A 27,957-nucleotide genomic window follows, 5' to 3' on the forward strand; every position below is an offset into this window, starting at 1 on the left:
TTTAGATGTAATCCCAAACAAACCACTCCTTCTCCTCTATTTCAAATATCTCTCTGACATCTGCTTGCCACAACACATCTCTTTGTACAGGGCCTAAGCAAATTTTTTTAAAAATACATATTAAGTCTAAATTGGGATAATTTAATTAATACTTTTTCTGTAGCTCTTCCAAATGTTTAAAAAAGGTCTCAAAAATATACTGGGCTCAAATCTGAATTTTATGTTGCATGAAAAGTGTAACAATTCTCAAGGCACCAAAAAGCTTTCAAGTGCACTTGTTATCTTCTGTCAGGCGCAACATTTTCTGAGAAACAAAAACAAAACATATTACACCTTAGCAATGGAGAGACTTAGACCTAGCAGATGCATAGGGTTCATAATGTCTCTTCAGCAAAAATAGTGGGGGAATTTTGAAAATGCATTCTTCCCTATTCTCTTGTACAGCCAAACTCAACTTCATTTAACCTGAAGTGCTGAAGTGTAAATGAATGGATTGTAATGAGACATGCATAGATGTTTGGTTTTAGTAAGAAAATCTGGGTGCCTTTGTATTTTCTTTAAAAAGATAATCTATTTAACAACATTAGGAATAACAATAAACTATAAAACCCATATTTCAAATTATAAATGTCTAGAATTTTTGGGTTTTTGAATGCTATAACTATACTTGCAAACTAGAAACAACAGAAAAAAACCCACAGAACTATCATGAGCACAGGGAATGCATATCTTTCATTATCTTCAAATAATTTTGGGACTAGCAAAAAATGTCTGGGCCTAGAAGAAAACACTAAAAGTTGGTAGATAAAAATCTGATAAAAATTCTCAGTCTTCAACAATACGATCACAATTTCTCAAGTATCTATCAACTGTAAAGAAAAATATGAAAGCAGATTTTTTGGGGGGATAGGACATAAGCCTGGACAGAATATTTCTGTTCTGGTGACTCAACTAATTAACATGTATTTACTGTAAGAGGCTGGTATTTATGACATATAGTCCCTACAGTACTCCTCTTTCCTGTTCTTCTGTAATGAAATGTTTCTTCAACCTGTTTTGGTTTGGTTTTTTTTCTTTCATCTTTCCTTCTCTTTCTGCTCAGAAGATGAAAGCTCAATTTGGCACCACATGAGGAGTTGAGGAAGGATTTAATTTTTTAAACACTGTATGCATTAGAAATAGAGATTTGATGTGAGCTTTCTTTTGAATTGGCATGGGTAATCCTTTTCCTTGCTCTACACTGAGTTTTTCTAGAAAATAGAGGAAAAAAATCTTACTTCAAATATCTGGTGGAAAAAAGGGTCATTAGCTCAATCAGGAACATATCCTGGAATATTCAGATTGGGGTCAAGGTCACAAAGGCCTCTCCTGTATCTCCTGTCTGAAAAATTACCATTCCCTGTACACCGTCTGCTTTTTCAGATCTCATCTCTTTTTTCAATTGGAACTGATGTTATGATAAAATACTTGTGTAGCAAGGTTATAAACAAAAGGGAAAACATTGCCAGTACTGATTTTCTATACATCCACTAAGGAAAGAAGACCAAAAGAACTACTGAGATGAAGTAACATTATTAACTTTAAAAAAAGAAATGAGATTTTAGAGATATAAAGACTTAGCAGCCTTAAGCAAGGTTATTTTGTGATTTTCCACAATATATTTGCATGCAGAATTGGTGACCAACACATGCAGGCTAATGAATTAAGCTGAATCAGGGTTCTGGAAATACTATTTTTGATTTGAGCTTTCTTCAGCTCTACAGTTTAGTTTCTCTACCTGGTCCTAATAAAAGAGGAAAAAAAAAAAAAGGCAAAAAAAAAACCAAACCAAAAAAAAACCAAAAAAAAAACCAAAAAAAACCCCAAAAAACCTCTTTGGTTGAACTGCTTGAAATGCCTACATCAAAAGAACTCTACAGAAGCCAAACACTCCATTTACTTCATTTTAAATTTCATTGAAGAGCTCTTCTGAGTTTGAATATTCCTGATAGAAAGAAGTGGTTGGAAAGCTGTTTGAAAATGGAATTCCTTTATGTTTAAGAGCACAGTCTGAGCAGCAAAACTTCAAACTGTACAAACAGAAGAGGAACAGTCTAAAGCCATTATTTACCTCAAATACAATGAAACATTCAGAAACTCTCCATGTCAATACTTAAACTAACTTATTTTGGTTTCAATTAAGATACAGTTTATTTTTCTTTATCTCCTATTGCTTCATTAAAATTTGCAGTTCATCCCAGCACATGTTTTTTTGGAATAAACTATCAAGAATTAATGAAATTATTTGCTTATGACTTGCCAGAACATACTTTTCAAGAAAAATCTCAGATTTGACAGCAGAGAATGATAGGATCTAAAACATATCCATGACCTCAATTCAATGTGGTTGGACAAGATAACAATTCATCTTTAATCTCTTTGATACACTTCAATGCTTTCATTTTATTGCATTTGCTTTATTTTCTTTCATGTTAGTAAAGGTTTTCTTCAAGCACATTTAGAAAAGTATAATACAAAAGCTAAATTCAGTTGCCAGTGTGGAACACACACATGCAAAGCCACAGACCCTAAGTATGGCAAGACCACATTGCATTTACATACAAAAAGGACAAGTAAATAATAATAGTAATAAAAAATAAGAACAATCAAGAAGGTATATTCCATTTCAAATATCAAGATTATAAATGCTACATAATTAATTGATAATTCAAAATTGGTTAACTAAGAACCTGCAAAATAGGCAGGAAATTAACTATAGACTCTTGCTGATGTTTATGATCTCACTGCTAAAAGCAAGGACATTCTGACCTGTCCCATGTTCTCAAAAATGATTCTTTAAAATATTCAACAAATCAATATCAATTTAATTATGGAAACGTAAAACTCTTTCAGGCTTATGCAATTTACCTTTGAAATATCTCCTGTGATAAATATAGCCCATTGCATGCTTTTCTTCCAACCTACTTCAAATATTTGAAATAAAAACTACCTGGCAAAGTAAATCTAAATTCTTAAAATATGTGTTGAGGGAAGATGATGTAATTCAATCATCTCTCTAAGCCTCAATTCAGTTGAATTTTCTTTAAAAATGGTAAATGAAAATAGCAGATGCAACTTCAGGATGCCCCACATCTTCGTTTAATTTAAATAAAAAGAGGAAATGTTTGTTTTAAAAGAGGAAATGTTTATGTTTCTTCCTCTACTAAAGTATTTGTGATACAAGATCTCATTTCATCATGTTGTCTGAATTATAGCACTATCTCTCCCTGCTGGGCCTCTGGCATGGAATAACAATGTCAGCATGAACTCTTTACTGAATTTAGCTTTCTGGTCGTGTTATCACAAATTGGTTTGAGTACACAGCCTGCAAAAATGGGGAATGACAAATCAAACAACCCTCAAGGGAGAGGAAAGCTTTAATAGCTTCTTGCCTGTCAACTGGTTATTATAAGATGATGACAAACAGCACTACATTGATAATTTTCCTAGACATTTGAACCATGCTTTAGAACAGATTAACTCAAGATCATATTTAAAATGTCAGAGGTCTCAAAAGATAAAAATCATACTAGTAAGTCCATTTAGATTAGAAGATAATTGCTTTTATGAAAAATGAAACTTAAAGATAGTCAAAGACTTCAAAAACAAGTTGAAGGCTCTGCCAGAGCTGGAGAGTGGTCTGGTTGTGCACTTCCTTACTCCAGTGTTAAAACTAAGGCAGTAATTACTTTTTTTCCAAAGTATCACCTTTTTGGAAAAAGTTATATTCAAAGCATACAACTGCTTTTCTGACTTTTAATTTTTATCCTACATGTAAGTAATAAAAATGAACACTGTAGTAAGTATAGCAGAAATTCTACATACATGCAAAGTCAACACCAGGAAAAATGTATTATATTGTAGAAGCTTTCTTTTTTTCCTTTTAAAACTATAATCCTTTTTTTCTTTTTCTACAGCATCTATGGAATATGGGCTCCCTCCAGTGGCAAAATTAACATTCAAAAATCTTCACCCTTGTTTATGTGCTTAATTGTATTGCCTAATAAACAAAATAACAGCCACACACATTGTAGGTTGAGAGTTGAAAACCTTTTTAGAATAGGAGGTTTATTAGCACCTTTTTTTCCCCTTTTCAATAGTATTGATATAGACAGCATTATTGATCACTATATTCAAGGTCATACAAAATCTACATGTTCCAAACAAAACTTTTCAACATTTTAGTTTCAAAACAAACTATTCCCTCCAAAAAACTTAGCTGTTTAGTTAGGCTAGACTTTTTGGGAATTTGGAAAATTTATGAACCTTATATTTCACCATTTGCATTTTCAAAAAAAAAATCTACATAATGTCCTATTATATAGGGTATGATTAGCATCTCAGAAAGGTGTATTAAGAATTGATAAAATTAATTCTTTAGTGAAGAGGGAGGTATATCTTACAGTTTTGGCCCAGATTTGCTCTGTTCCTGCCCATCCCAGAATGCACAACACACTTCCATTCTTGGGACAGTATCAAGACATTGTGTTTAATTTACATGAGTGTTCTTGGCTTTAACTACAGAAACAGTAAAGCTGCTACCTTTGGCTTCACTTACCCCTGATGTGCTTGCTATGAAATACTTCTATTTACGTGTTGTATTGCATCATGGCTATATTTTGCTTTCCACTTTATTTTATGATGTTTATTGTTCTCTCCACACTACACAATGTCACATCCCTAGCAAAGACAGTGACTGAAATAAGCCAGCTTGGAAATGTCTGACTGCTCAGAACCACAGAGGAGTTGAGCCACTAGGGAGTAAACCACTGATATGTATCCTCAATTTTGAACAATCTTTTGTTCAATCTTTTACTTGAAAATAACCTCTGCTCAGAACTAGATTTTGATCCTCATAACTGCAAGCTAGACAAGACTAATTTCAATGGTCCCTTCTAACCCAAAGTATTCTGATCGTAAATATAAAAGACTGGAACAGGTCTTCATTAAAACCCCTCATAAGACTCCCATATAAGTGAAGTCATTTAGTCATGAAAATTAATGCTAACCTGTCAGGACCAGGTTGTTTCTTCAGGGAGTTGTCTCCTTCCTGCAAGAGAATCTCATTGCTAAAGTGGTACTTTTTGCACAAGGAAATGAGCACCTTGAGGACACAACTTCCTTTAATCTTATAGTCTGTTCTTTGGCTACTATGAAGCAAAATTCTGGGGAAAAAAAATCAAGGGCATATTGGCATGATGATCTGTAGAAGAGAATAAAGTAAATTCAGGCAAGTAAAGAAACATACAGGTAGAGTTAATCTGTCTAAAATCTCAAGAATCATAAATTCAAGAATTCCAGCATTCGTTGCAGAATAATGTCACCTCAGTTGTGACTTGTTTTGTTGGATTGTTTCAAACAATTAAGTTATTTGCTAAGGGAGAAGGGAACAAAATGTCAATACACATAGAATGAATGTATCAGGAAACCAGCAGGAAGCCCTTTTATGTTGCTCTCTTTCTCTAAGACTCCTTCTTGGCTTCTGCTCAGCAGGGTATGTCCAGTAAGTCCCTCATCAGCCTTTGAAGTCAGTGCTCAGCTATCACTGATAGGAGACAGCTATGAGAGCTTGCATTTGTTGGACCATTCTTCCAAACTATGCCATGATGGTGGACCCAACACCACACAGCAACAGCAGAAATACAATGGCTGAATAATCCCTTCCCCCACAAAGTCAGATTTCAAAATGGTTTTAACAGAGGGCTCCAAGTTACCAGCTGAGTGATGCACAATCAAGCAGAAAAATGAAGGTCCTCAGAAACTTTGTGAGGAGCATAGGTTGTTTTCCATCTTTCTTTAGAAAAATAAGCATGTGGAAGCTTCTGCAAGACTTGGGAGAAAAAGAAATTTTACCAGGAACTAACTGGAGAGACTCAGCTGTGTTTCTCTTGTATATCACAGACAAGGTACAGGAGGTTAATATGTAGCAACATTCCTCCAGACAAAAAGCACAAGCCAGAAACTTGGAGAATAAAAGCACAGGATGATACTCAAGCCCTCCAACCATAAATCAAAAATGGTCAAGTATGGATTACTGAAAGAATGAAAGTTTGACACCTGGCTAAAACTGATTTTAGGACTCCACAGAGAGAATAAAAAAATTGTATATGACGTATGTAAAATATCCCAAATGCTGTGAAAATAACAAGAAGGTATAAGACAGGCACAAACTGTACAAAGAATAAAAAGAAAGGAAGAACAGAAAGGAAGGAATGGCTTCAAACACATGTCCTCCAGTAAAGAAGCACCATACTTTCTTTTTTTGTGAATGTCTTTCCTTACTGTCAGCAGAGGAAAATCTCTATTTTTGCATTGCCATTTAGCACATTTTTTCACTGCAGGAAAATGCTTATCCTTAAAGCACCTTTTTTTGTATAGTATTGGACTAATCAAATAAGAACTTTAAAAAGCGGTGAATATACACATCTGTATTTTGCTCCTGTCTTCCCACCTTGATTGGTTTTCCAATACCAAGTCACATTAAACTTCAGCACAGCAAGAGATTTAATAAGAGCACAAATGCATTCACTCACTTGTGAAATACTTGGAGGTAGCATGAGACTTTTTCCTTTAGTTTCCTTTGCTCCGGGTGAGATACCACCCACCACTTATAAATCTCAGTCTGCTGCTGGGACTCCATTAACATGCCCTTGAAATAAGGACTGGTATAAAGAGGCCTTGTATTTAGGAAATAACTTCCTGTAAGTCCACTTTCAATTTCTTTGTAACATGGCCTGAATGCTTCATGCTTTATGGACTCAGGACACAGAGAGCTGCAACAGGATTATGTTTCCTGTAGCTCCCTATTACTTTCCTATAGCTTGATTGGAAGGCTCAGCCAGGAAAAAAGCAGTGATGACATACAGCGAGCTTCTGTGACCAGAAAATAAAACCACTGGCTCACAGGAAAGACAGGGAAAGAACAGCCTATGAGATATATCTACCTGTGCAATTCACTGCTACAGGAAATCAGTGAGTCGAGTAATGTAAAATTGCAAAAGGCTACAACACTTTATGGCCTTTAACATTATTTGTTGCATGTGCTGAAGTAATAAATACACAATCTGTGCTTCAGAACAAAACATATTATTTCATCTTCATATATTTTCCATTATTTTGTTTTTTTTTTTCTTCTTTCAGGCTCTTTGGTTTTGTGATTTAGGGGCATTTTGGGGGGTTTTTCTGGGGGAAGGTTACTTTTTTTTTTTTGCAATAAATGCCAAACTATATGAACTTTGTGCCAAAATTCAGTTTTACCCCCATGAACTATCTTCATTAATTTGTACTGGATTCTTGAATTGCTTTAGTTACTCCCTAAAATACAGCCAACAAGAACTTGAACACCATTTGTTATCTAGCACACTGATGGCTTAAGCACTCCTCTAAGAAGCAGAAGACTACATTTTTTCCCTCAGAAGCAGTACAGTACACAAATAATAAACCAACAGGTTAGAATAAGATTTGATGTAGAGTCATGTTAACTATCTATAATGAAGATTACTAAGGATGCAACTTTTTTTCATTTGTGAGTTATAATCCAAAATTACCAACTTCTTCCTCTATCACAGAATCACTAAAGGAAAATTTGAAAGTCGAAATACAATTTTTGTACTTCTTTCTTCACACAGGAACAACTGAAATATTGTATTTATACAGTGCTGCTGGAACACAGGAGACTAGCATTCTCTGTAGTGATTACAGTTATCAGTGAGGGAAATCTGATTTGAATCAAATGAGCATTTAATTATCACAGGCATAGCAGATTGCCTTTAGAATTGGAATTACAGGTGCTTTATTGCAATAGTGCCCTGTATTAAAAAGACATTAAAGATATTATGCTCTCAGGTCTCTCAGGGGTAGAAGCAAAGAAACTCTTAGATGGTGAATTCTTGGCACATATAGGGGAGAGAGGTAACTACATGCTCTGGCTGTGGGCACTTAGGGGACAGTGCAGAGAAACCCTGTACATTAATTTATTCTGCATTTTCTACCTAGCCAGAAGCTACGCTGCCCCTTTAGCACCTGATTCAGTACATCTCACTTGTTACCTTGGGCTTTACTTCTATGCAAACTATGGCTTTATGACTTCTGTTTGACTCTAAAAATACACAGAACAACTTTCCATCTATCTGCATTCAAAAACATCACAGAGGCATCCTACTTAGCTCCCAAAGCTCTGAGAACTCAGTGCTTCATACAAGAAGGTTGCTTTTAGTCTCACTGAAACCAAGAGCCCAATAATCTCATGAAATTTCTCTTTCTTTTGACATATGTAACTGAAAAATCTATATTCATATTAACGTAGCAGTCCATAAATACAGACTAAGATGATATGAAGGGAGAGCATTCAAAGAGAGAATATAGGTCACTGAACTCACTGCATTTTAATCATCTAATGGTTATTATCTCTTGACTACTTAAGACATAAAACTTTACAGCTCTCAAATGTCTTACAAATATAGCACTTGTTAAATGGCATTTATTTTTCTACAACAAAATTAAATTGAATAAAATATGTACAATTTTGAGTAGACAAGAAATATTACAAAACAGATTTTTAGGTTTAAGAAATTAAGTCAATATTCCTACCCATTCTTACTTTCAAATGCTATAATCTATAGCTATTTAAAACTATAGAAAACGAATCAGTTACTAACTAATAGTTACTGTAGTTTACATTTCAATAATGTATGATCTGTCTACTGAGACATGTACCACATCACGTATTTCATCCTTGAATGCAAATCAATAGGTGTTCATAGTTCTCATTTTACAAAAATGCAAAGGGCATTGGTATTCCATGAAAGCCACCTATTAATCCAAGCTAAAACCTCAAATATTTGCCTTTCTGCAAAGAGATTAGAACTCTTTCTTCATGGGGATTAGTAATTCTGGTTTTTTCTTTGATCACAATGTAAATTCATTGTAGACTTATACCTCATAATGATCCGTCTGTTAAGTTTTTCTCTTCAGTAGCTGTTAAAATTAGGAGAGGATTTGTTGGTGGGTTATTTTTATTCACAACCACATTAATGCAAGTCCTAAACTAATCAATTTGCATTATGTAGCCTTTCATGCAGTTTGCACAGATTTACAGCTTGGTTGCTTTATCTAGTCTCATGCCTGTGAGACAGCTGTTAGGCATTTAGCTAATCTAATTCTAATCCCCAGGGGATTCTGGTGTGTCCATTGGAAGTTAGATGCATGGACTGCAGTTTACCATCTGAAGTATCTTTTGTCACTCCTATTTATTTTTTTCTTTATGATTTTGGATTCAAAATTTTTCTGAAGAGGTTCACTAGAACTGTCTGAATAATCACAGTGTAACAGTTATTGGCTAAGGTTTGCTTCTCATTTTAATTTTTTCATGGGTATGTTTAATATCTCTTTCATCTTTCACACCTATGATGCTGATTTCAAGGAGTAGTAAGCAAAGATTTTTTTAATTATATTCAACCCAAGTAAAGCCCTTTCTGCACAGTTGTTTTGTTTCTCCTGCCACCTAATTTTTTTCTCTTATCTTTTTTATGATACTTGGAGAAATAATGGGAAAAGTAAAGATTATACCTTTTCTTGTGATTGTGGTCCTGCCAAGAGATTTTATCTGCAAAAGACCATTCAGCTTTCTCATTAAAATTCACAGCCCCTAGCTGACTAAACTTAATTGGCAAGAAGTCAAGAAACATAATTGTTTAAATTATGAGCATTTCTAAAAACAGCACATTATGATGAAAGTCATCTATTTATATTGCGCCATTTCATTATGATTGTACTTTCAATGGATATTTTATCTTGTTAAAAAAGTAGTAAAGTGAAAGCCTGACAAAAATGAAACAGATTAATCTGCTGAAGTCAAACAATCCTCAAAGCAAATTTGTTTTTATATAGGAAGTGAATTTAGGTTTTTAAAAGTTAAATGCATTTTTTCCTAATGCTATTTATATACTTGAGTGCATGGCTGCTTGACAGCTAATAAACAAGCTTATATTTATACAAGAAGCCAAGATAAAGTACTAGCTCTATAATAATCGATAAAAATTCTGCCTCTGATCTTCAGCAAAGAGCTTGCTTTAATAATGAAATCTCAAACTAAAAATGATAAAGATTATAGGCTGGCAGAGGACTGTGCTCCCACTTAAATTAATGGCAAAACTGTCCAGACCATCTCTGGCCCCATCTAGCTGGGTCATAGCCTGGCCTTAATCAAATCTCACTCTTATGAAATAGCTGGCTTGAGCTGGCCTCACACATTTTCCTTTGTAATCCAGTGTGCCTGGTAAAGGTTGATGTCACTCTCTCACTGGTTAGTGATGTTCTTAGGATGTGTATACTTGTTCTACACCCTTGCTCAGACTTGTTCACCTTTGGGCATGAATTTAGCAGTGAGTGATAGAGAGAGGGCGATTTCACTCCCCTTTGTGCCTTTGGGCAAGGGCACAGAGCCATGTCTGTGCTGCTGGGCTGCAACATGTCTATGCTGATTTGACCCTTGGAGAAAGGTTTAAGAGGATGAGGAAACAGCAGCAATGAAACAGACAGTGGGAACACCAAATGTATCTGGCTCTTTCCCACAGGGACGCATCTTTGTTTTTATTTTCAGCTCTAGTTTGTATGGAAACCAGACTCTCTGATGTGAAGAGCTGCAGTAACCCAGAATAAAGCTTTCCTTACACATTCTAATCCATGTTTTTTCTTCTCCCAATTTAGACAGTCTTCTTCCCATTTTCAAATACAGGTCAGAAAAATAATTGACCTTCAGTTAGTTGAACAATAGCCTAGATGCACGCAGTGTTAGCAAGATGAATTCAGGAGTGGTGCTCTGCATGTCCCATCTATATGGGATAATCAATAATCAACATCTGCTTAGGATTTCAATATTGCTGCTAAATATTCCTGTATCTGCCTCCACTATCAGTGAGAATTCCTTACACCTGTGAAGATGCTCACTGTTTCTGAAACACTGAACGTACCCATCCCTGGACCATGCTGTGTTTCCTGGCAAGACACAGGGCCAGCCAAACAACATATGCTACTTCTGTCCTGCTAGTGTTTGCTAACCAGATGGCATTCAAAAAATGCAAGCAAGTGATGATCTCTGTTCATCCATCTGTCCTGAAATTCTCACAGATTAAAATGAGTACACTTTCCATCCTCGTACTAAGTGAGGTACGAGGTAGCTCTTCCAAAATAACATTAAGGTCAGGCATACCCCCCATAAGCTAGAATACTCACAGAAAAGTAAATAAATCTTCCCATCCTATACTTGATTTATGTCCATGCATTACAGCTGCTTTGCAGAATTACTTAGCATTCTGACATCAGCCGGATATTGTTGGTAATAGATGGTTATTTATGAGTTTGCTCTGCTGTACTTATTGAAAACAAGTAAAACCATCAAAATTATTTTCAAAGAAGGCCATTATGACTAATATTTCAACCACTAAAATATCTTATCTTAGTTCTACTTCCCCTTTTATACTGCTGAAGTATTTCAATTAGGAGAAAGCCAGCAATATCCACGCAAAACATAGAATTTTATTTTCAAAAAGGGACACATGGATGTCCTTCAACAGGGCTTTAATCTCTGGCCTTTATATCTACTAAATAATACAGAAAACATATCCCTTTTCCAAGGACAGTGTCTTCTACAAAAACCTTAGCCGATTCATATCGGCTAATTTGTAAAACAATAGCCAACTAAGAGCAGAGATCTCCACACAAGAGCAGATTAACTGCTTTCATTTTGTGAGTTCCCAATGCTCTGCAAAGGCAAAGATCACTTAGGATCAGGTTGACACCTGATCCTAACTGATCATTGTCTTTGCAGAGCTTGGATTTCAAATTGTTTTAATGCAAAGATGGAGCTGTTCAGCTTCCTTTTTCAAAACTTATAATAATTTTCCTTTCCCACCTTCCTTGAATCTGAAATAGATTTATGGGAAGAGAAACTAAGAAATAAATGCTATCTTTAAGAATTGCTTCAGAAATTTCTTTCCTCTTAATTTTTAGTAATTCTATTTCAAGTCTCCATCCAAAAAGTGTTTTTCTGTTAAATTTTTCAAGCTTTTCTCATTCTCTAAGGAAATTTCATGAATTTTCAATTGTCAAAAAAATTAAATATCTGAATCTTCAGCTTATTAGGCATAAGATACATTCTGGTGCTTTTCATTTCCTTTAGTTCTCTAAAGTTGGGGTTTTTTTCCCTCTTTTGTTTGGAAAGATGTGGCATACTGTCCCCCAGGAACATGAAGAGATGAAGAACAAGTTTTATATCAGATTGTCAGTCTGAGCATTAGAATATCAGGAAAATAACTTTAGGAAGAACAATTGAAAGAATTGGCTTTTTCTTTTTTTCTGAGCTTACATAATTACTTTCTATTATTTAATGCAGCTATGAAAACCTGCCATCATAGAAAGGAAAACATTTCATCCTTCTGAATTTTTAGAGGGTCAGTTCTGGGTTTGAAAAAAACCCTTGAGAAATTGGAATTTTAGTAAATTATATTCTAAGAGTTACTTTACTCACATGTAGGCATGTAAAATATATGTAATTTCTATGCTATCTTAAAAGTCAAATTTTTCTTCTTTACCATGTTTATGCTTTTACTTCCAACTATAATTGCAGAGCTAATTTACTGGTACTAATCTTTATTCTTTGTGACTGAACTAACACAAAGATGAATAAAAGACCTAAGGAACTACATTTACTCCAATGAGGTTCTCTTTTCATTCTTTCTTCAGCTCATCTTGTAGTCATTAGAATCCTTTATAGGGATAAAAAAGGAGCATTATGGAAAAATGAGTACATTTTTACTAGAAATTATAAAACTTCTGGTGTCTAAAATGTTTACAGATTAAAACCCATTTTATTTTATCTATGGAAAAATAGAAATTAAGATTACAGCTATTCATAAATATTTGAAGAGCTAAAAATAACATACATACATTTTTTATTATTAATTTTTTTATAAACAATTTTGTTAAAGTTACCATTACAGCAGTCTGTCAGACAAACTGTTACCACTGCACATTCTCTGCTATTTAGCTGTTGCTCAGTTATTCATAGGAAATCAGTTCAATGCTTTAATTTGGGTATCTGTTGGACAAGCAACAAAATTATCTCTAAACCAAATCCCACAACTCTTTGCACCTGGTAGTAACTGGGAACAGTTAAGCAATGGACACTGAATAGTTCATATCTCCAGTGACAGCTTTACCTGCTCCACAAATTCCTCTTTCCTGTAGTATCAACAATTAGCATTGATCATTCCAAAAATCATGAAATTCATTCAAACCTCCCTGGGCACAAGGAGTGTGAGTGCAGAGAACATTTAACTGGAGTGTGCTAGAGTAGGCATAAGAGTCTCCAGCAAATAGAATACAATTTTCCTGACAGTCCAGCAACTGTAACAGGCAGCAGATTTTCAAACACTTTAGCAGGTCACACAATGGTTTCATAGGAGGATATTCAAAGCAAAAATTTTAAAAATTAATTTTAATAGGCGCTCCAAAATACAGATAAATGTTTTGTGTAATTAAAAAAATGAGATAAGTTTGGTATAAACAGAAGAGAACCTCCTTTTGTACTTTCCAAAGTAACTGGGCATCCTTTGTAGCCCAAAGGTGGATCTTCAAGGACCCGAATATCTTTCAAAATCTGGCAAAGTACCAAAGTCTGCCAGTCTTTCAGAAAATTAAGACGTGCGCAGTTTGGAAAATGCTTTTCCACAGGTTACAAGGTATGAAATAGTCATAATCTGAGAATTTAAATGCCCTGGGTACATGTCTCCTCTGCTGCTAATTCAGCACAACCTTTTCTAAAGGGTATTACAAGCAAAGGATACCTTTTCCCCTCAGTGCACTATGAGCACACCTTTGCATTCTTGCAACGAGAGTACTTGTTAAGCACCAACAAAAACTTTGCTTCCTCATGATGTAAGAAAGAATTAATTTATTTTGAGCCTTAAATGAGGTAGCTGTACCTTTGAAACTCTCCACAGGGAGGTAGCTACCATATAAGTGCACAGTGGGTATACTAGTGCTCAGGATGTTTCAAAGTCATTGCTAGAAGTGATAATGATATATGGTGATGTATCTGGGCTGGCAGCTGAAGAAGAGAGACAAATACTTGTCTGTGCAATTTCTGTGCATGCAGAACCTATGGCACTGTATTATACATCAAATGCTTTGGCCTGAGTCAAATTAAGAATCATATACAGCATGCATTTATGGTACCTGACAGTTCAGTAAATCTGTATTTTGGTCGTTTAAGAAAACTGAGAGCAGTTTCTAAGATCCTAAGATCTAAGATAAACTGAGAGCAGATTCTAAGAACCAGAATTTAGGAAAAGGTTTATTCACTAGCAGCTAACACTAACCCTTACAAAACACCAAAATTTAGAGTATTCTTGGTGTTTTCAGGGAAAACTGTACCAGAAACTCTAACCAAAAAGGGCAACAAATCTTTCAACACTTGTACAAATAATTAACTGTTTGGAAAAGTCTCATTGCTTTTCCCTAGCAGAGCTTTTCCAAATATTTCTGCCTAACCCTGAACATAACATGGGAGTGAGGATGCAATACTTATATTAAAGGGAAGGAAAGAAAGTATGGATTAACAATCATACCCTATATGTCAATACTTAAATTTCTGCAGATGTATTCTAAATGGCTCCCATATTTTTGAAAATTTAAATTTAAATAGATTTTGCCTTGATAGGGAAGGTGAGGGAAGGAGATCCAAAACCAATTTAAATCAGATGAAGATAGACATTAGATGAGATTTGAAAAATCTATTTTAAGCCCATGTATGTACCCCTCAATATATTTGAATGTGAAATAAAAATACTCCAGTGATGCAACTAGCTTACATGATTATCTATATCTTATGCAAAATACACAGCTCTACTTGAGAGTAAAAAATAAGCTGGAAAATGTCAAGAAGGCAGCTTCTGTCAGATAATTGTAGGTCTGCTGCTTAATCAGCAGAATATAGAATTCAGGGCAAATCATATGTCAAATTTGAAATGCTATTTAGGTTTTTCATGTTATCACAGGAGTAAACAGAAAGCTTTTATTTCATTGGCAATTATAAACCTGTCATTAACAACTACAGAGGTGTTAACCTTGTATTTTAAATATGAAATAAATATAGAAATATGGAAACACAAGACATTTTTTTCCTATGAAAAGACAATTTTCTTGTACATAAAATGGCTTTTTCCTGATGAAGAGGTAAGTACTAGGACTGATAAGAGACCAATAAAATCCTATTTTATAAACTTAATAAAGAAATTTCATTTTGAGAATCTATTTTTTCAATCAAAATTTCCCCTAAATTAAAATCTTTTTGTTGTTTTTGTTTCCACAATCATTCATACTTTTCTATATTTGACTGGAAATTTCATGTGAATTTTTTTTTTTTTTTTAATATGGGAAATTTAGAGATCCAAGAACACAGGACTATCACAGATCTACCAATAGGATCTTAATTATGAATTACAAGAGTATTTTTATACCAGAGGAAGTGACAAAGTGATTGATTTGACATGCATTTACAGAAAGACACATGGAAATTTCCACACTTCATTTCGTGTTCAGTAAAACTGAAGACTTAACAGCGTCACTCTCTTTACACAAAGCTGGAGCAGTGCTTTTCAAGTCAAGACAAGAGATTACAGATGTTAAAGGAAAAAAGAATAAAAAAAACCCCAACAAATCTCACTGTTTCTTGGGAGGATTTTCCTAAACTTCCCTAATTTTAATTATGACTACTCCTTGGTATGGTTAAGTTTTATATTTTGTTATCTTTTTTCCTTGAATTGAGCAATAGGTTAACCTCTAACAGATGAAAGGTGCAGTTATAATAAAAAAGGGACACATAATCAAATCAAGTCAAAAAGTGAAACAAGAATCTGTCATTGATATTTAAACAAACAAAAAAAAAAAAAACCAGGAAAAAAAACAACAACAACAACAAAAAAAAATCAGCACTGTTCCAGGTCTGGAAGTTTTCATTGCAAGTACTTAAAGGGGTTCCTAAATATTAAATATTTTATTCAGAAGATAATGACTTCTTTTGTATTCGGGGCAACCTTACTGTCATTTTGGCACATTGATAACCAATCATAGTATTGTGAAAAGAAGAATATTTGGGATGGTATTTTCTATCAACAACACCTGCTAATGTTATGTTCTCAATGAATACAATACATCAGAGCTTTGCATAGTTATATAGTTTTTAGAATGCATTCAAAAATTCCCTGATGAAGAAAGTATATTTCATAGAATACTTTACAACCTCTCTGAATGTGCCACACCTGGATAAATCATAAATTTTCACACTCTGATGTTTGGGTGGGCATTGACTTCTTAAGGGATAAAAACAAGCCTTTCAAGAACACTGTTAGGAGTGTAAGCCAATACCATATTCTGCTTTACTGAACTCATCAACTGTTCTCTCAGCCCAAGTAAAAAATCTCCTAATAGTTTAGGTAAGTCTTTGACATGGTCTGCCACAACATCCTTCTCTGTAAATTGAAAAGAGTTGGATTCAATGAGTGAACTGTTGGATGGACAAGGAGTTGGTTGCACACTCCGGAGGGTAGTGGTCAATGGCTCAGAGTCCCAATGGACACCAGCAACAAGAGGTGTCCCTCACGGGTCCTCATTGGGAACAGTGGTATTTAATATCTTCAATAATGACATAGATAAAGGGGTCAGGTGCAGCCTCAACAAATTTCCGGATTACACCAACATAAGTGGTGTCATTGGGACATCTGGAGGATGGAATAACATCCAGAGGGACTTGGACAAGCTTGAGAAATAGCAAGGTGCTGTACTTTTGCAGTATTTTAAGTACTGGATGGAGGAATCCTGATTTGAGACTTTAACCTAGAGCTCTTAAAACTCTAGCATTCACTGTTTAGGAGGACTGGTTCAAGCTAGAGTTCCTAAAACTAAATTTATCATGCAAAATTAATTACAATCCACTTTGATATAAAAAGCAGAATCACAAATGTTATTTACAACCATCAAGTCTGTTTTAAATTAGCTGAAATTAAGATTGTAGCCATTATTGGTAGTATTAAACTTCCATGCTTTAAATCCTTCTTTGTATTGTCCATCATCAGTACAAAAATCAACAATAATTAAATAATGATCTTAGAGTTCATTGTTATCTGTAATCTATATCACTTGTAAAGAGCAATTACAGCAAGTACTTAAAAAAGGAAGTCACTTGCCAATCATGGATATTTGACTGAATCCCACAACTTCTAAAGGCAAGCTCAGATTGCCAGCTCCATCTCACAGCCAGTTCCTGATGTAAATAACAGGTCAGGTACAGAGAGCACAGTGTTCTGCTTGGAACTGAGCAACAGGAACATAGATACTTGTGCCCAAAATATCACCTAACCTGCCAAGCTCTAGTATCACTATACAGGTTCAAAAGAGACAGAAAAACATATTTTAATGCAGTATTCATAAGGAAAACATGCTTCTCAAAACTGACAAATTAGGGTGGGGATTTTTTTCTTGTTTTATAAGGCTTCAAAAGGAAATAAAGTATCATGGCAAAAACAGAAGTCAAGCATAAAGAGATAACCAGGTATTTCAGGAATAGAGGGTTGATTTTGTCAGGTGAATTTGTCAGTGGTTCATTTCCATGAAAAAGGTTATCTTTCAATAAGTTAATTACTAATCATTGCAAGAACTGCATTATTATTCCTGACACAGATGATAATGTGAGAGTCCTTTGTGAATTCCCAGACTTAAGAAAACTCCTGATATATACAGTGTACTTTCAAAAAGAAAGAACAAAGAAAACACTCATCAGGATCAGAAACCAATATCTAATTTATTCTCTACAACAAAATGTAGCAATATGTGTTTAAATATAACTCTTAATGCCTACATATTATGGTATTATTTTTTATTGAATTTATATGAGCACCACTGGTGTCTTTTTTATACTTCTACAGGCACAGATCCTAAAGCTTTGTATTAAAAAGATAATTTTTCCATATGAAAAATGGTCAGTTTAGTATTGCAAGATTCTCTGTAACTAACACAAAAAAAGAAACCTATCAATCCCAGAGATGATGATTTAATAAATTCTAAATGTTAGAAGCATCTGGACAATTATGGAGCAAAGTTTTATGTTAGCTTACATGCTTCCTGCTTAAGCCAAGAACTTTTTGAAGAGGCAAACAACAAGACGAGGTCTGATGATATCTGGGAATGTCTTTAGAACACTGCCATAGTGGTCACATGTTTTAAAAATATGAAGGTACCACAGACAGGATAGGCAAGGAATCTGACCTCAGAAGCCTGGGGTTCTCTCCTAAGTATTATAGGTATGATTTGTAATCCTCCTATCTACATTTGAAACAGTTATCAGGGATTCAGTTTATCCTGTGAGGGCCTATTTAAGTATGGGGATGGAACCTAAGGTTGTGAAGTATTCATATTCATATTTGGTCAGAGAGAAAGAGGCTGCCAAGAGATGAGGTGCTGCAGGAAATCACAAGGAATGAAGAGCTGTGAGTAAGGAGCAGGCCTGAGGGCGTTGGTTCATGGATCAATCTGCTCTAATATTTCATCTATTTTAATCTGTGGCAGCCATTTCCTTATTAAACACATTTATTAAATAGGGCTTTCTAATTTCAGCATCACAGAATTTCAGAACTACAAAAGAGTCCAAGCCAAGAACTTGGAGGTTCTGATCTCTACACGATTGTGAGCTTCACTAATTCTGTTCCATCTTGCACTTACACGTGGAGGAATAGAGTGTGCAACAAAACATTTCTACTCCTTTTCCTCCAAGAAGGTAATAAAATGCAGGACTTCAGCACAAAGATTTTCCCACATGTCAGAAAATGCATTTCATCCCTGTGTGATTCTAAATCTATCCCAAACAGACACCAAGCAGAAGATATCAGACTTTACAATGAGTGGCCAAGTCAAGAGATGCCAAAATAGAAATCTTCCATGATCACTAAATTACAATGTGTTAAAAGAAAACTATTTCACAAAAACAAGCCTAAAATAATCTACAACTCCAGTTGGAAATCCACCTGGCTTCTTATAGAATTACTTAATTTCCTTCCATGTTTCCATAGAGGCCCATGCCAGGCTTGTGAGGAGTCTCCCCAAGCTAGTGATTGTTGAGTCTCCCAGAACCAGCTCTCTCCCAAGTTCACCTCTTCATAGGTAGCTAGCTCCTAATTTACTTGAAAACATTTTGATTCTAAAGAGCCACAGATCATTACCAGAATCCTATTACATACAGAATATAAAGCATCTTCATACATAAAATGGTGATATTTGTATTTATGCAATACACATAACTAAGAAAGAGATTGTTACTGGGATTGTAGCATGTCTTAAAATAAACCCAGCTGCATGGATTATAACCAGGACCAGGCAATCCACAAAGTGGTGTCAGGATCCCAGGGAGCAGTAGATGTGGCACTTGAATTAAAAAATAAGGAAAATACAGAAATCAAGCAGGTAGGTTTTCTAGAAAGAAAAAACAATACTGCCACATTACTTCACACATTACATCCACTTTCCTAAAAATACCTAAATGATTTGTACAAATCCATGAGGAGAAAACACATAATTTACTGCCAGAAACTGCTTCCTGATAAAATTTTGAAGAGCTAGCAATCTTTTTTTATTTGTTTCTTTTATGGGCAGTGAGAAATCTTATAAGGAATGGGGGGAAAAAAGTTCACTTCTGTCTACAACATAGTAATCAAAATGAATGAAAACCTTTGTTTCTATTTGCAGTATAACCCCTCCATATCCAGTACTATGTTAAATACTGGTTTATATATATGAGTATAAATTGATAGATAGGAACTAATAGATCTGCAATTTGGAAGCACATACTCCTTGGTAATACACAAGCAGTGCCAAGACAAGCACCACAGAAATCTTGTAGAAATAATAGAAGGTTTATGACTGCATAAAGACCATTAGTGGCAGACAGAAACAAACAATTAACATATTTGTTCAGCCATTCAATGGTTTTATTGGTCACAATCAATTGAGGTGAAATCAGGGACCATTATGAGGATGTCCTGTCCTAGGGTTAGCATGCATCTAAATTTTCCTATGCTCAAGCTCTCCCTGAAATACTGATCCTAGAATAGTTTGAAAATACACATTTCTTCAGAATATCCAAAAATCAGATACCCTTGAAAAACTGATGCTGTAAGCTTGCTCCTGCATGACAATCAGTTTTGGACATGACCACAGCACACACCACCAGGACCTCAGGGTGCAGGACAACTCTGTTGTACATACTGTACCTGTACTTGCCACATACACATGAATCACAATGACAACAGTTTCAGGTCAGTTTGTAATCTCAGGCAGCTTTGTGGTGCCAGTCACAAAGCACAAAACCTGGCAACATCTGCAGAGTATTCAGAGGACCCCTTGATGCACTGCTTGCGATGTTACTGTCACCATTCTCCACTGATATGCATTGGGTTTGCATAAACAAATATTTTGTGTCTTTTCTGTATGGGTCACAAATTTGGCCCCTTAATTTCTCTATTTACAGGTTTAACAGAGCACCCTTATGACCACAGAAAGTATTCACAAGTTGGCAAACAGATATTTCTGCTTTCCTTCCACTGCCACTTGCAAATGTCAGGCAGTGAGACCATCTGGTACAAATTCTGTTAACAATGATCAATGGCTTTGATTAGCAGTTACAGCAGAGGCTCTGTGTGAGTTAAAAGAATAACTGTAGTTCTCTTCAAGATTCTGAGGATGCTTGAGAAACAATATATCCTAGTAATGTATCCAATTCAAGATGTAGGCAGAATGGCTGAGATATATTTTTTGTGCCATGATCTGAAATACATTTGGGATGGTACTGTAATCAAGGCTCAGAAAATAACTTAATCAAATGCCTTTGTTAGAAAATAAAACTGACAAAAGATGAGATTGATTAAATTTTAGAAACTCTGTTGAAAATTAAGGCTATTCAAAGTAATTTGGACACAGAACTCTTGAGATTGTAAATGTCAGCTTAAGAAAAGTTTCTGTTGCTAGGAGACTATAAAAACAAGATGTCTATCTAGTAAAAGTATCTCTGATTATATCAAGAATAAAATGTCTTGATTAAATTAAAAATGAATGCTAATTAATATACCTAACAGCAAATAAAACTAGGTTAATTCAAGAGTTGTAACAGTGCCAGAAACTTGTCCTGATGGCTGGCTAGCTGCAGTCTTAGTTTTCTTCAGAGCACATTCCCCAGCTGCCACTCATTCCCACCCCCAGTAAGCCTACCACTTGTTCATGTATATATGTACATATAAAGGTCATCCTTTTCTTCTGCCAGACAAGAAAGATCTCACATAATTGTTTTCAGGAAACTAATTTATACTTCAAAGTAATACTTGGAAGAAATTTCAGAACATGCAAAGAAATTCTCCTTTGTTACAGCTGCAAGATATTTTTGAACTTTATCTCAGAACTGTGAGTAGGTAACAGCTTTCCCTTCAATCTATCAGCCTTATCCTCTGTAGCACAAAGGACCTTGGGCAATGAAATTGATAGAACCAAGTAATTCTTTCCTAGCACAGGTCACATTTAAAGCCAAGAAGTAAATTGTAAGAGGATTCAGTTCCTTGACACTGACCTGGAATCCTAAATCTAACTACTACAGACCTATTTTGCTGTATAGGAAGAGAGGTGTTTAGTAAGGTAGATAAAAAACCCTTTTCCAAATTTTAGAATGTTTTTCAAGATGTTATATTTTAGTGCACAGTTTGAGTAAGAACATATACACCACCATTTACTAAAGCCCAGTAATAACTGAGTTGAGCCATAGGAATGCTAGTAATTTTTATACCTCCCACATCTTATAGACTTCTTCTGATGAATTACCTAGCTTTTAAAAGGTCAACTCACAATAACATAATACAACAAATTTGTGCTATCTTATAAAGAGGGGAAACAGTTAATTTTTTGTGTGTTGAAAAGTCAGCGAAGAGAGAGTATTGAAACCAGGTAAATGTTTATTAAATACATGAATTAACACAGATGCTTATTAACTTCCTGACTGTTCATAGACACTTGCCAACCCCATGAACAGAAGCATTCTCAAGTGATTCCAGCACATTAATCCTTTTTTCAATTACTGTTATTGATTTAAAGGGTACTTCTATACAGGTTAAAGATTTATACAGCTGTATCATGCAAGAGGTGCTGAACCAAGTCAGTCTAATGACAGGGACACTGAATTGGCTTTTGTGTTAATGGATATCATTCCCATTCTATGCTTTGGAAAAACCATAAAATAAAACTCTATACAGTAACATAAAAGATGGACTTTGATAAAAAGGGTATCAGTTCTGGTACGAACAGATATATAGAGCATGCCAAATGGACCATAAAATGTACCCATTCAGGTCCAGCCCATGGAAACTCCACAAGAAAATGGGCATATCATATTGCATTACTCTCAGTCAGCACAAGTAAAAGTACCATAGATTATACTTGTCTCCTGCATTCTCTCTTCACAGAAAGAAAACTGATCAATGAACTGCTTATCAAGCCTGAACAATATAAATCTGCTGAATTCAACAGAGCTGTTGTGAAAGACTCTTGAATAGGACAAATGTCTGAGATAAAGATTCTCTGGCTGGTCACCAAGGACCTCCTATATCAGAAGCAATAATGACTTATCACAGATAAACACCTTGCTAAAATGTTTCAAGTAAGCCTGTGAGAGAACTGTCTGTTGATATGGGATTGCAACTAGAGCTGTAATGCAGCTCAACATAATAGTGCTTTGAATTAAAGTTCTCAACAGGCCCTGCGAAACCAACTATCAAGACCTGTCAGATCTAACTGTAATGATTTTCTACAAAGTGAAGTTCTCTACAGAACTCTATTCTCAGTAACTGAGAACAGTTACTCTTAAAAAGTAATTGTATGTATCTAAGACCTATGAGACACTTATGTTCTTTACATGATATAGATATATATATAATATACAAACACACACACAACTGTTGTTATTTTCATCTCATGTAAAGGACTCAAGTTCATGAGAGACACATTTTAGTTTTGATTTTGGTGCTGATCACCATTCCCTTTGGTTTCAAACACATATTACTCTCCTTTGCATTCCCACTTGTATTTGCGCTGTTTCTGTCATGGGGTAAAGTAAATAAGAGAGGAGCCTGATTGCAAATGTTAAGACTATAAACTATGTCTCTGAGTTATTTATGCTTCCCACAGCACATGGCAGTGCATGAGGAGAATGTGCAACAGCAGCTGCTCTAATATGCAGCACCAGAGGAATGAAAAGAAGACAGGAACAACTGGCTGGAGAAAAAACACTGGAGGAAGCATCAAGAAATAGAGAAACAGAAAAAGATAAGCAGAATATATGTAGAAAGAGTAGTCTCCAGATGGAGTTAAAAACAAATCCTGGAAAGCAGAGGCCTGCTCACAAAAGCAGTAACATTCTCTATCTTACACTACTGCTGTGTTACAGGAGGAGCTCTGAAACAGAAACCTCAGTGTGGATCAGGAGCTGATTATGCCATTATTGGGGAAAGATGAAATTACATAAAAAAAGAAGTTGTATGAAGAACTTTCTTAATTTCAAACATCAATTTAGCATCCCAATAATATGCTGGAGTAATTTCACTTTTTGCAGTATTCTCTTCTAATCTCAAAGGGGCAGAATGCCCCAAAGTAAATGAATATATATGAAGGAGCTCCTTCTCTGCAATAAAATACTATACAACTCAACAAGCACCACAGATGTAATGCCTTGAATTATAGATGTTTCCACTCTCACGTGGTCTGGAAATTTTATTTCATGATGAAATTTTTCTTTATACAGCAAGTTCCTTTCATATATTTGGTATTTCCACTACCTTCAAGGGCAATGAACCATATCACAATCATCAAAACTTTAGTTTTCAGTCTTTCTTAACCTGGAAAATTTTATGGTTTTGAACAATAGAAATATAGTGTAATCTTAACTAGCATTCCTTTTCAGCACACTACCTACCTTTGCAGAAACCCACACAGACTCCTCATTAACAAAGCAATTTATCACCTTCTCTTCCTTACAAAGCAGTTCCCTAATTGAGTTGTGCAAATCATGAAAGGCAGCTCTTGCAAGAGTATCCAACAGATGGATAGGGAATTTGAAATAGAAGCAAGTTTGAAATCTGAGTATTGGCCTTGTTCATGTTGTAGTTGAAAATTATAGTTGAATATTAGGAACTCTTTCCCAAGCTACTTGTCAATTTGCTGATTATTCTTTCCCTTAAAAGATGTGGTACCATTTGATGAGTAGCTCTTAGTTCATTGTGCAACTGAGGACTGTGTTTTAGGGAGAAGAAAAATCTTATATACATATTTCAAAAATCAAGAGTAGGATTCAACAGCATGTGTAGAATCAGAAATTAATGTAAAGTGATGTTAAGCAATTAATGTTAAGCAAATTTAATCTCTTTTAATCATGTGAAGAGAGACAGTGAAGCAGCAATATATCATTATTTGTTATGTAAAATAAAGGTTTTATCCAGTGATATGTAGCCTGGAGCCACACTGACAAAATAACAAATAGCTCTAAAATTGTAGATGCCATCTTTTTGGCACCCAGACACCACATAAAAGCTTAGTCGTCTTCTGTGTGTAATACCTAGGTTGTTAATTCCCTTCTGAAAATATAAAGGATTTGCTTGCATTTAAATAAGCTAGCTCTATTCAACATTCCTTACGTGTTCTTTTAATCATGAAAAATCCTATTGAACTCAATGGGTGTTTGAGTGAAGAATGCTGATCAGAGTCCTTGGAGACAGTTAAAATGGTCTCTACAAAAAAAAATAATTACAAGTTATACTCTGCTGAAAGGCCACGCCAAAGATGGTTTTTCTATTAATATAAAATGCCTTCTAAAAAAAATTTATGCAGCAAGGACCTTTAAAAGGAAAAAAAAAGAAAGGCCCACATTATTACTTGCAGCAGAAGAAAAACACCTATCATATTTATTAGTTTACAAATGGCATTCTCCATGTACCTCATTGCATTTTCTAAGAGAAATACTTTCCAAAATATTTGAAATGTAGAGTACGGTGAAGTGAATCAGAATTATGCTGAATACCTTTTGAGTATAAGCACCTCTATTTATGTCACTGCCCACTACTGCAGGGTATGACTTCAAAACATCAAGCCTGGATCACTGTAGAAGTTTTGCCCTTGTTCCTCTGATTTCCTCACTGTAGGTCGTGTATTACATGAAGCTCACACTGATAAATTGACTCTATTCAAGCATTAAATGTCAATACTGACTTCAGTGATGTGAGAATTTTATCTCATGCTTACCGTGGGATAACACTTCTAACAAAGACAGATCTATGCACACAAGGCAAGGAAGTGGAATAAGAAAGTCAGTGCTTCTGAGAGCCTTAATGCCTGTTTCATAAAGAGGGCAACAGATTAATCACACATTAAACTTTTTTAAATGTGTTCATGTGTTGGTTGTATATATGTTTGCTCACATATGCTATTCAGAGATGTTCTGATTGTTATGCCAGGGAACAAGGTCTTGGAGCTATCTGGTGGAATTTGATCGACTGTGACTACTTCTCTACCACCACAATTAGACTTCCAGATTTGGCAAGAAGCTCTCCTTTTGAAATGACCAAGCTATTGTAAGCAAAAAACAAAATACCAGCACTATCAGCTATGGGAAAAGACATTTTCTGGACAAAACTATACAACTTCCATTGAGTAAGGGCCATTTTTAGGCTATGATCTACACTAGTCTCCTCTGTCTTATAAAAGCTACAGAAATAGAACACAATTAAACCATCAAGCAGTGACTGTAGTTATCTGAGGGCTGAACAACCGTGTCTGGTAATATGTAGTAATGGGTACACAAATAAAAATAAAACAGAGGATAAACATTTTCTTGATTAATTATATCACATACTGATAATGCTTCAAGCTATGGTTCTTGAGAATCAAAAGAACAGAGTTGTTGACAAGTGTGGCTGGAGTTAATGTGATTCTATAAATATGAAATAGTGCTGAGTTACATCTATCAACAGTTATCTCTGCTTGAATATTTTAGAATGTCAAAGAGTATACTAGTAACTGTTGGGGGGGGGGGGGGTGGGGAAAGCAATAAAACTTGGCATTTAAGAAACTCACACATGGTCTGTGTACATTTCACTAAGAACTGCTTTAGAAACCTTGAACTACTGGTCTACCAGGCAGAGAACTGTTGTTGTGCATACCCTTTAAAAAAAAAAAGAAAAAGAAAAAAAGAATTCCCACAGAACTCTTCCACCTGAGTTACTAGCATTTTTCCTAAGTAATTTTTGTATTCCTTATATCCCAGAAGAGAAGTTTAAGTATGTGTTTGGGGACAGAGGAAAAGACCAGAAAAGTGCATAATAGATAAGACAACAAAAAATTTAAAGTAGAATACATTTGCTGATGATAAGCAGCAATGATTAGAAAGTCCAGAGATGTAGCATAGAGTAATCCTTTAATGACTGTTATCATTTATCATCCTGTTAATCTTATATATCAAAACATATGAGTCCTGCATGAATTACCATCCATCAATCCACCAAATACAAAGTGAAACTGCAAAAAGGCTATCTCTAAGGTTAATTTAGATTTACTATTTATTCTGCAGTACTTATAACAAATATTATGAGCCCAGAGTTTTCTGAAAAATCATAACAGTAAGGATGGTATAGTCTTATTTTTAAAAAATGTTATTCTATGTATATATCCATAACAATATTTACACATTAACTGTCACAACACAAAAAGCTATCAAAATGCTGAGAGTCAAATCTGATGCAAATAGCTAGAGTATACGAAAGAAAGTATAAATCAATTTGCTAAACTTGGGGTTTTCTCAACAAACATGCTCAATTTTCTTTAAAATAAATGTTCAAAATGAAAGACACAGTACATCATTTAATGGCAATTTAAACATCGAAGGTTAGTGCAATATAGTGGTCCAGATTGATGCATTTTATTCCATACAGATTTACAAGGCTATCATTAAATATTATTACATTTCCTGACAGGAAGTATGATTGTGTTGAAAATTCAATCAGGTTTCTTTGTCAGTCTAATAACAAGAATTTTAACATGCTGCTGCCAAAAATCAGCGAAGCATAGTATTGCATTCAAGAAACAGCTAGATTCTAATTCTCTGCCTGGCTGAGAACAACTGCAAATATCTCAAATGTCACACGTTACTTTATTTTTTCCCTGCATCCCATACAGAATAAATCAAGAAAAATGACATTAAAAATGTATTAATGAAGAAAACCCACCCTTTTTCCAAATTCCTGTGCTTTTCCTTTTATAGTCTCACACATTAACTTACCCAACAGCATTGCACTCACTGCTAATGAAAAGAAAGCAGGCAGTACAAATCTTCTTAAGCCTCCCGTGGCAAGAAAACTATTACAGAATGAACAGAAGAAAGTCTCTGGAGCCTTTCCCTTGTCTGCTTGTTTTACAAAAGGCAGTAAGGATCACACTGAGAAGTGTCAAAGCTGAATAAACCACTGGCAATTGGGTTTAAACCCTTTGGGTAGTTAGTCCTTCACAGATGATGATTCGACTTTGTCCAAAAAACAGTATGTGAGAAACAATGCAGAATCTACCAGAGGCTGTAGCCAAGCTTAAAATGTAGACAAAGAAGCAGTTTGCTTCTAAAGGTTTACAAGGGAGGGCTTGTCACAGGACATTAATTCAAGCAAGCTGCTGTTACATCAAACCAGTGCATCTATATACAGTTAATCCCAAGCTTTTCGTGTTGTGTTCGAAGTGTTTGGCTGCAGCAGACTGGAGCCCCTGGGTTTGGTGTCACTGAAGAACAGGAGAGCTCTC

At 35.1% G+C, this 27,957-nt stretch overlaps 1 protein-coding gene across 4 annotated transcripts in view; it reads right to left on the bottom strand.

Annotated features, from left to right (window-relative positions):
* ZNF385D (zinc finger protein 385D) overlaps nt 1-27,957 on the bottom strand; it is a 417,452-nt gene that overhangs the window by 224,470 nt on the left and 165,025 nt on the right. Inside the window, exon 1 of one of the 4 annotated variants that reach the window (XM_077176675.1) lies at nt 27,449-27,473. The exons of the other annotated variants lie outside the window; for them this stretch is intronic. Within the exon in view, the coding sequence (XP_077032790.1) occupies nt 27,449-27,458 (10 nt within the window). The 5' untranslated portion in view covers nt 27,459-27,473. Of the gene's footprint in view, nt 1-27,448; nt 27,474-27,957 lie in introns of those variants that run through there. 4 annotated transcript variants of the gene reach the window in all.

This window comes from Agelaius phoeniceus, chromosome 1 (assembly GCF_051311805.1).
Source record: "Agelaius phoeniceus isolate bAgePho1 chromosome 1, bAgePho1.hap1, whole genome shotgun sequence".
In the NCBI taxonomy this organism is placed as follows: Eukaryota; Metazoa; Chordata; class Aves; order Passeriformes; family Icteridae; genus Agelaius; species Agelaius phoeniceus.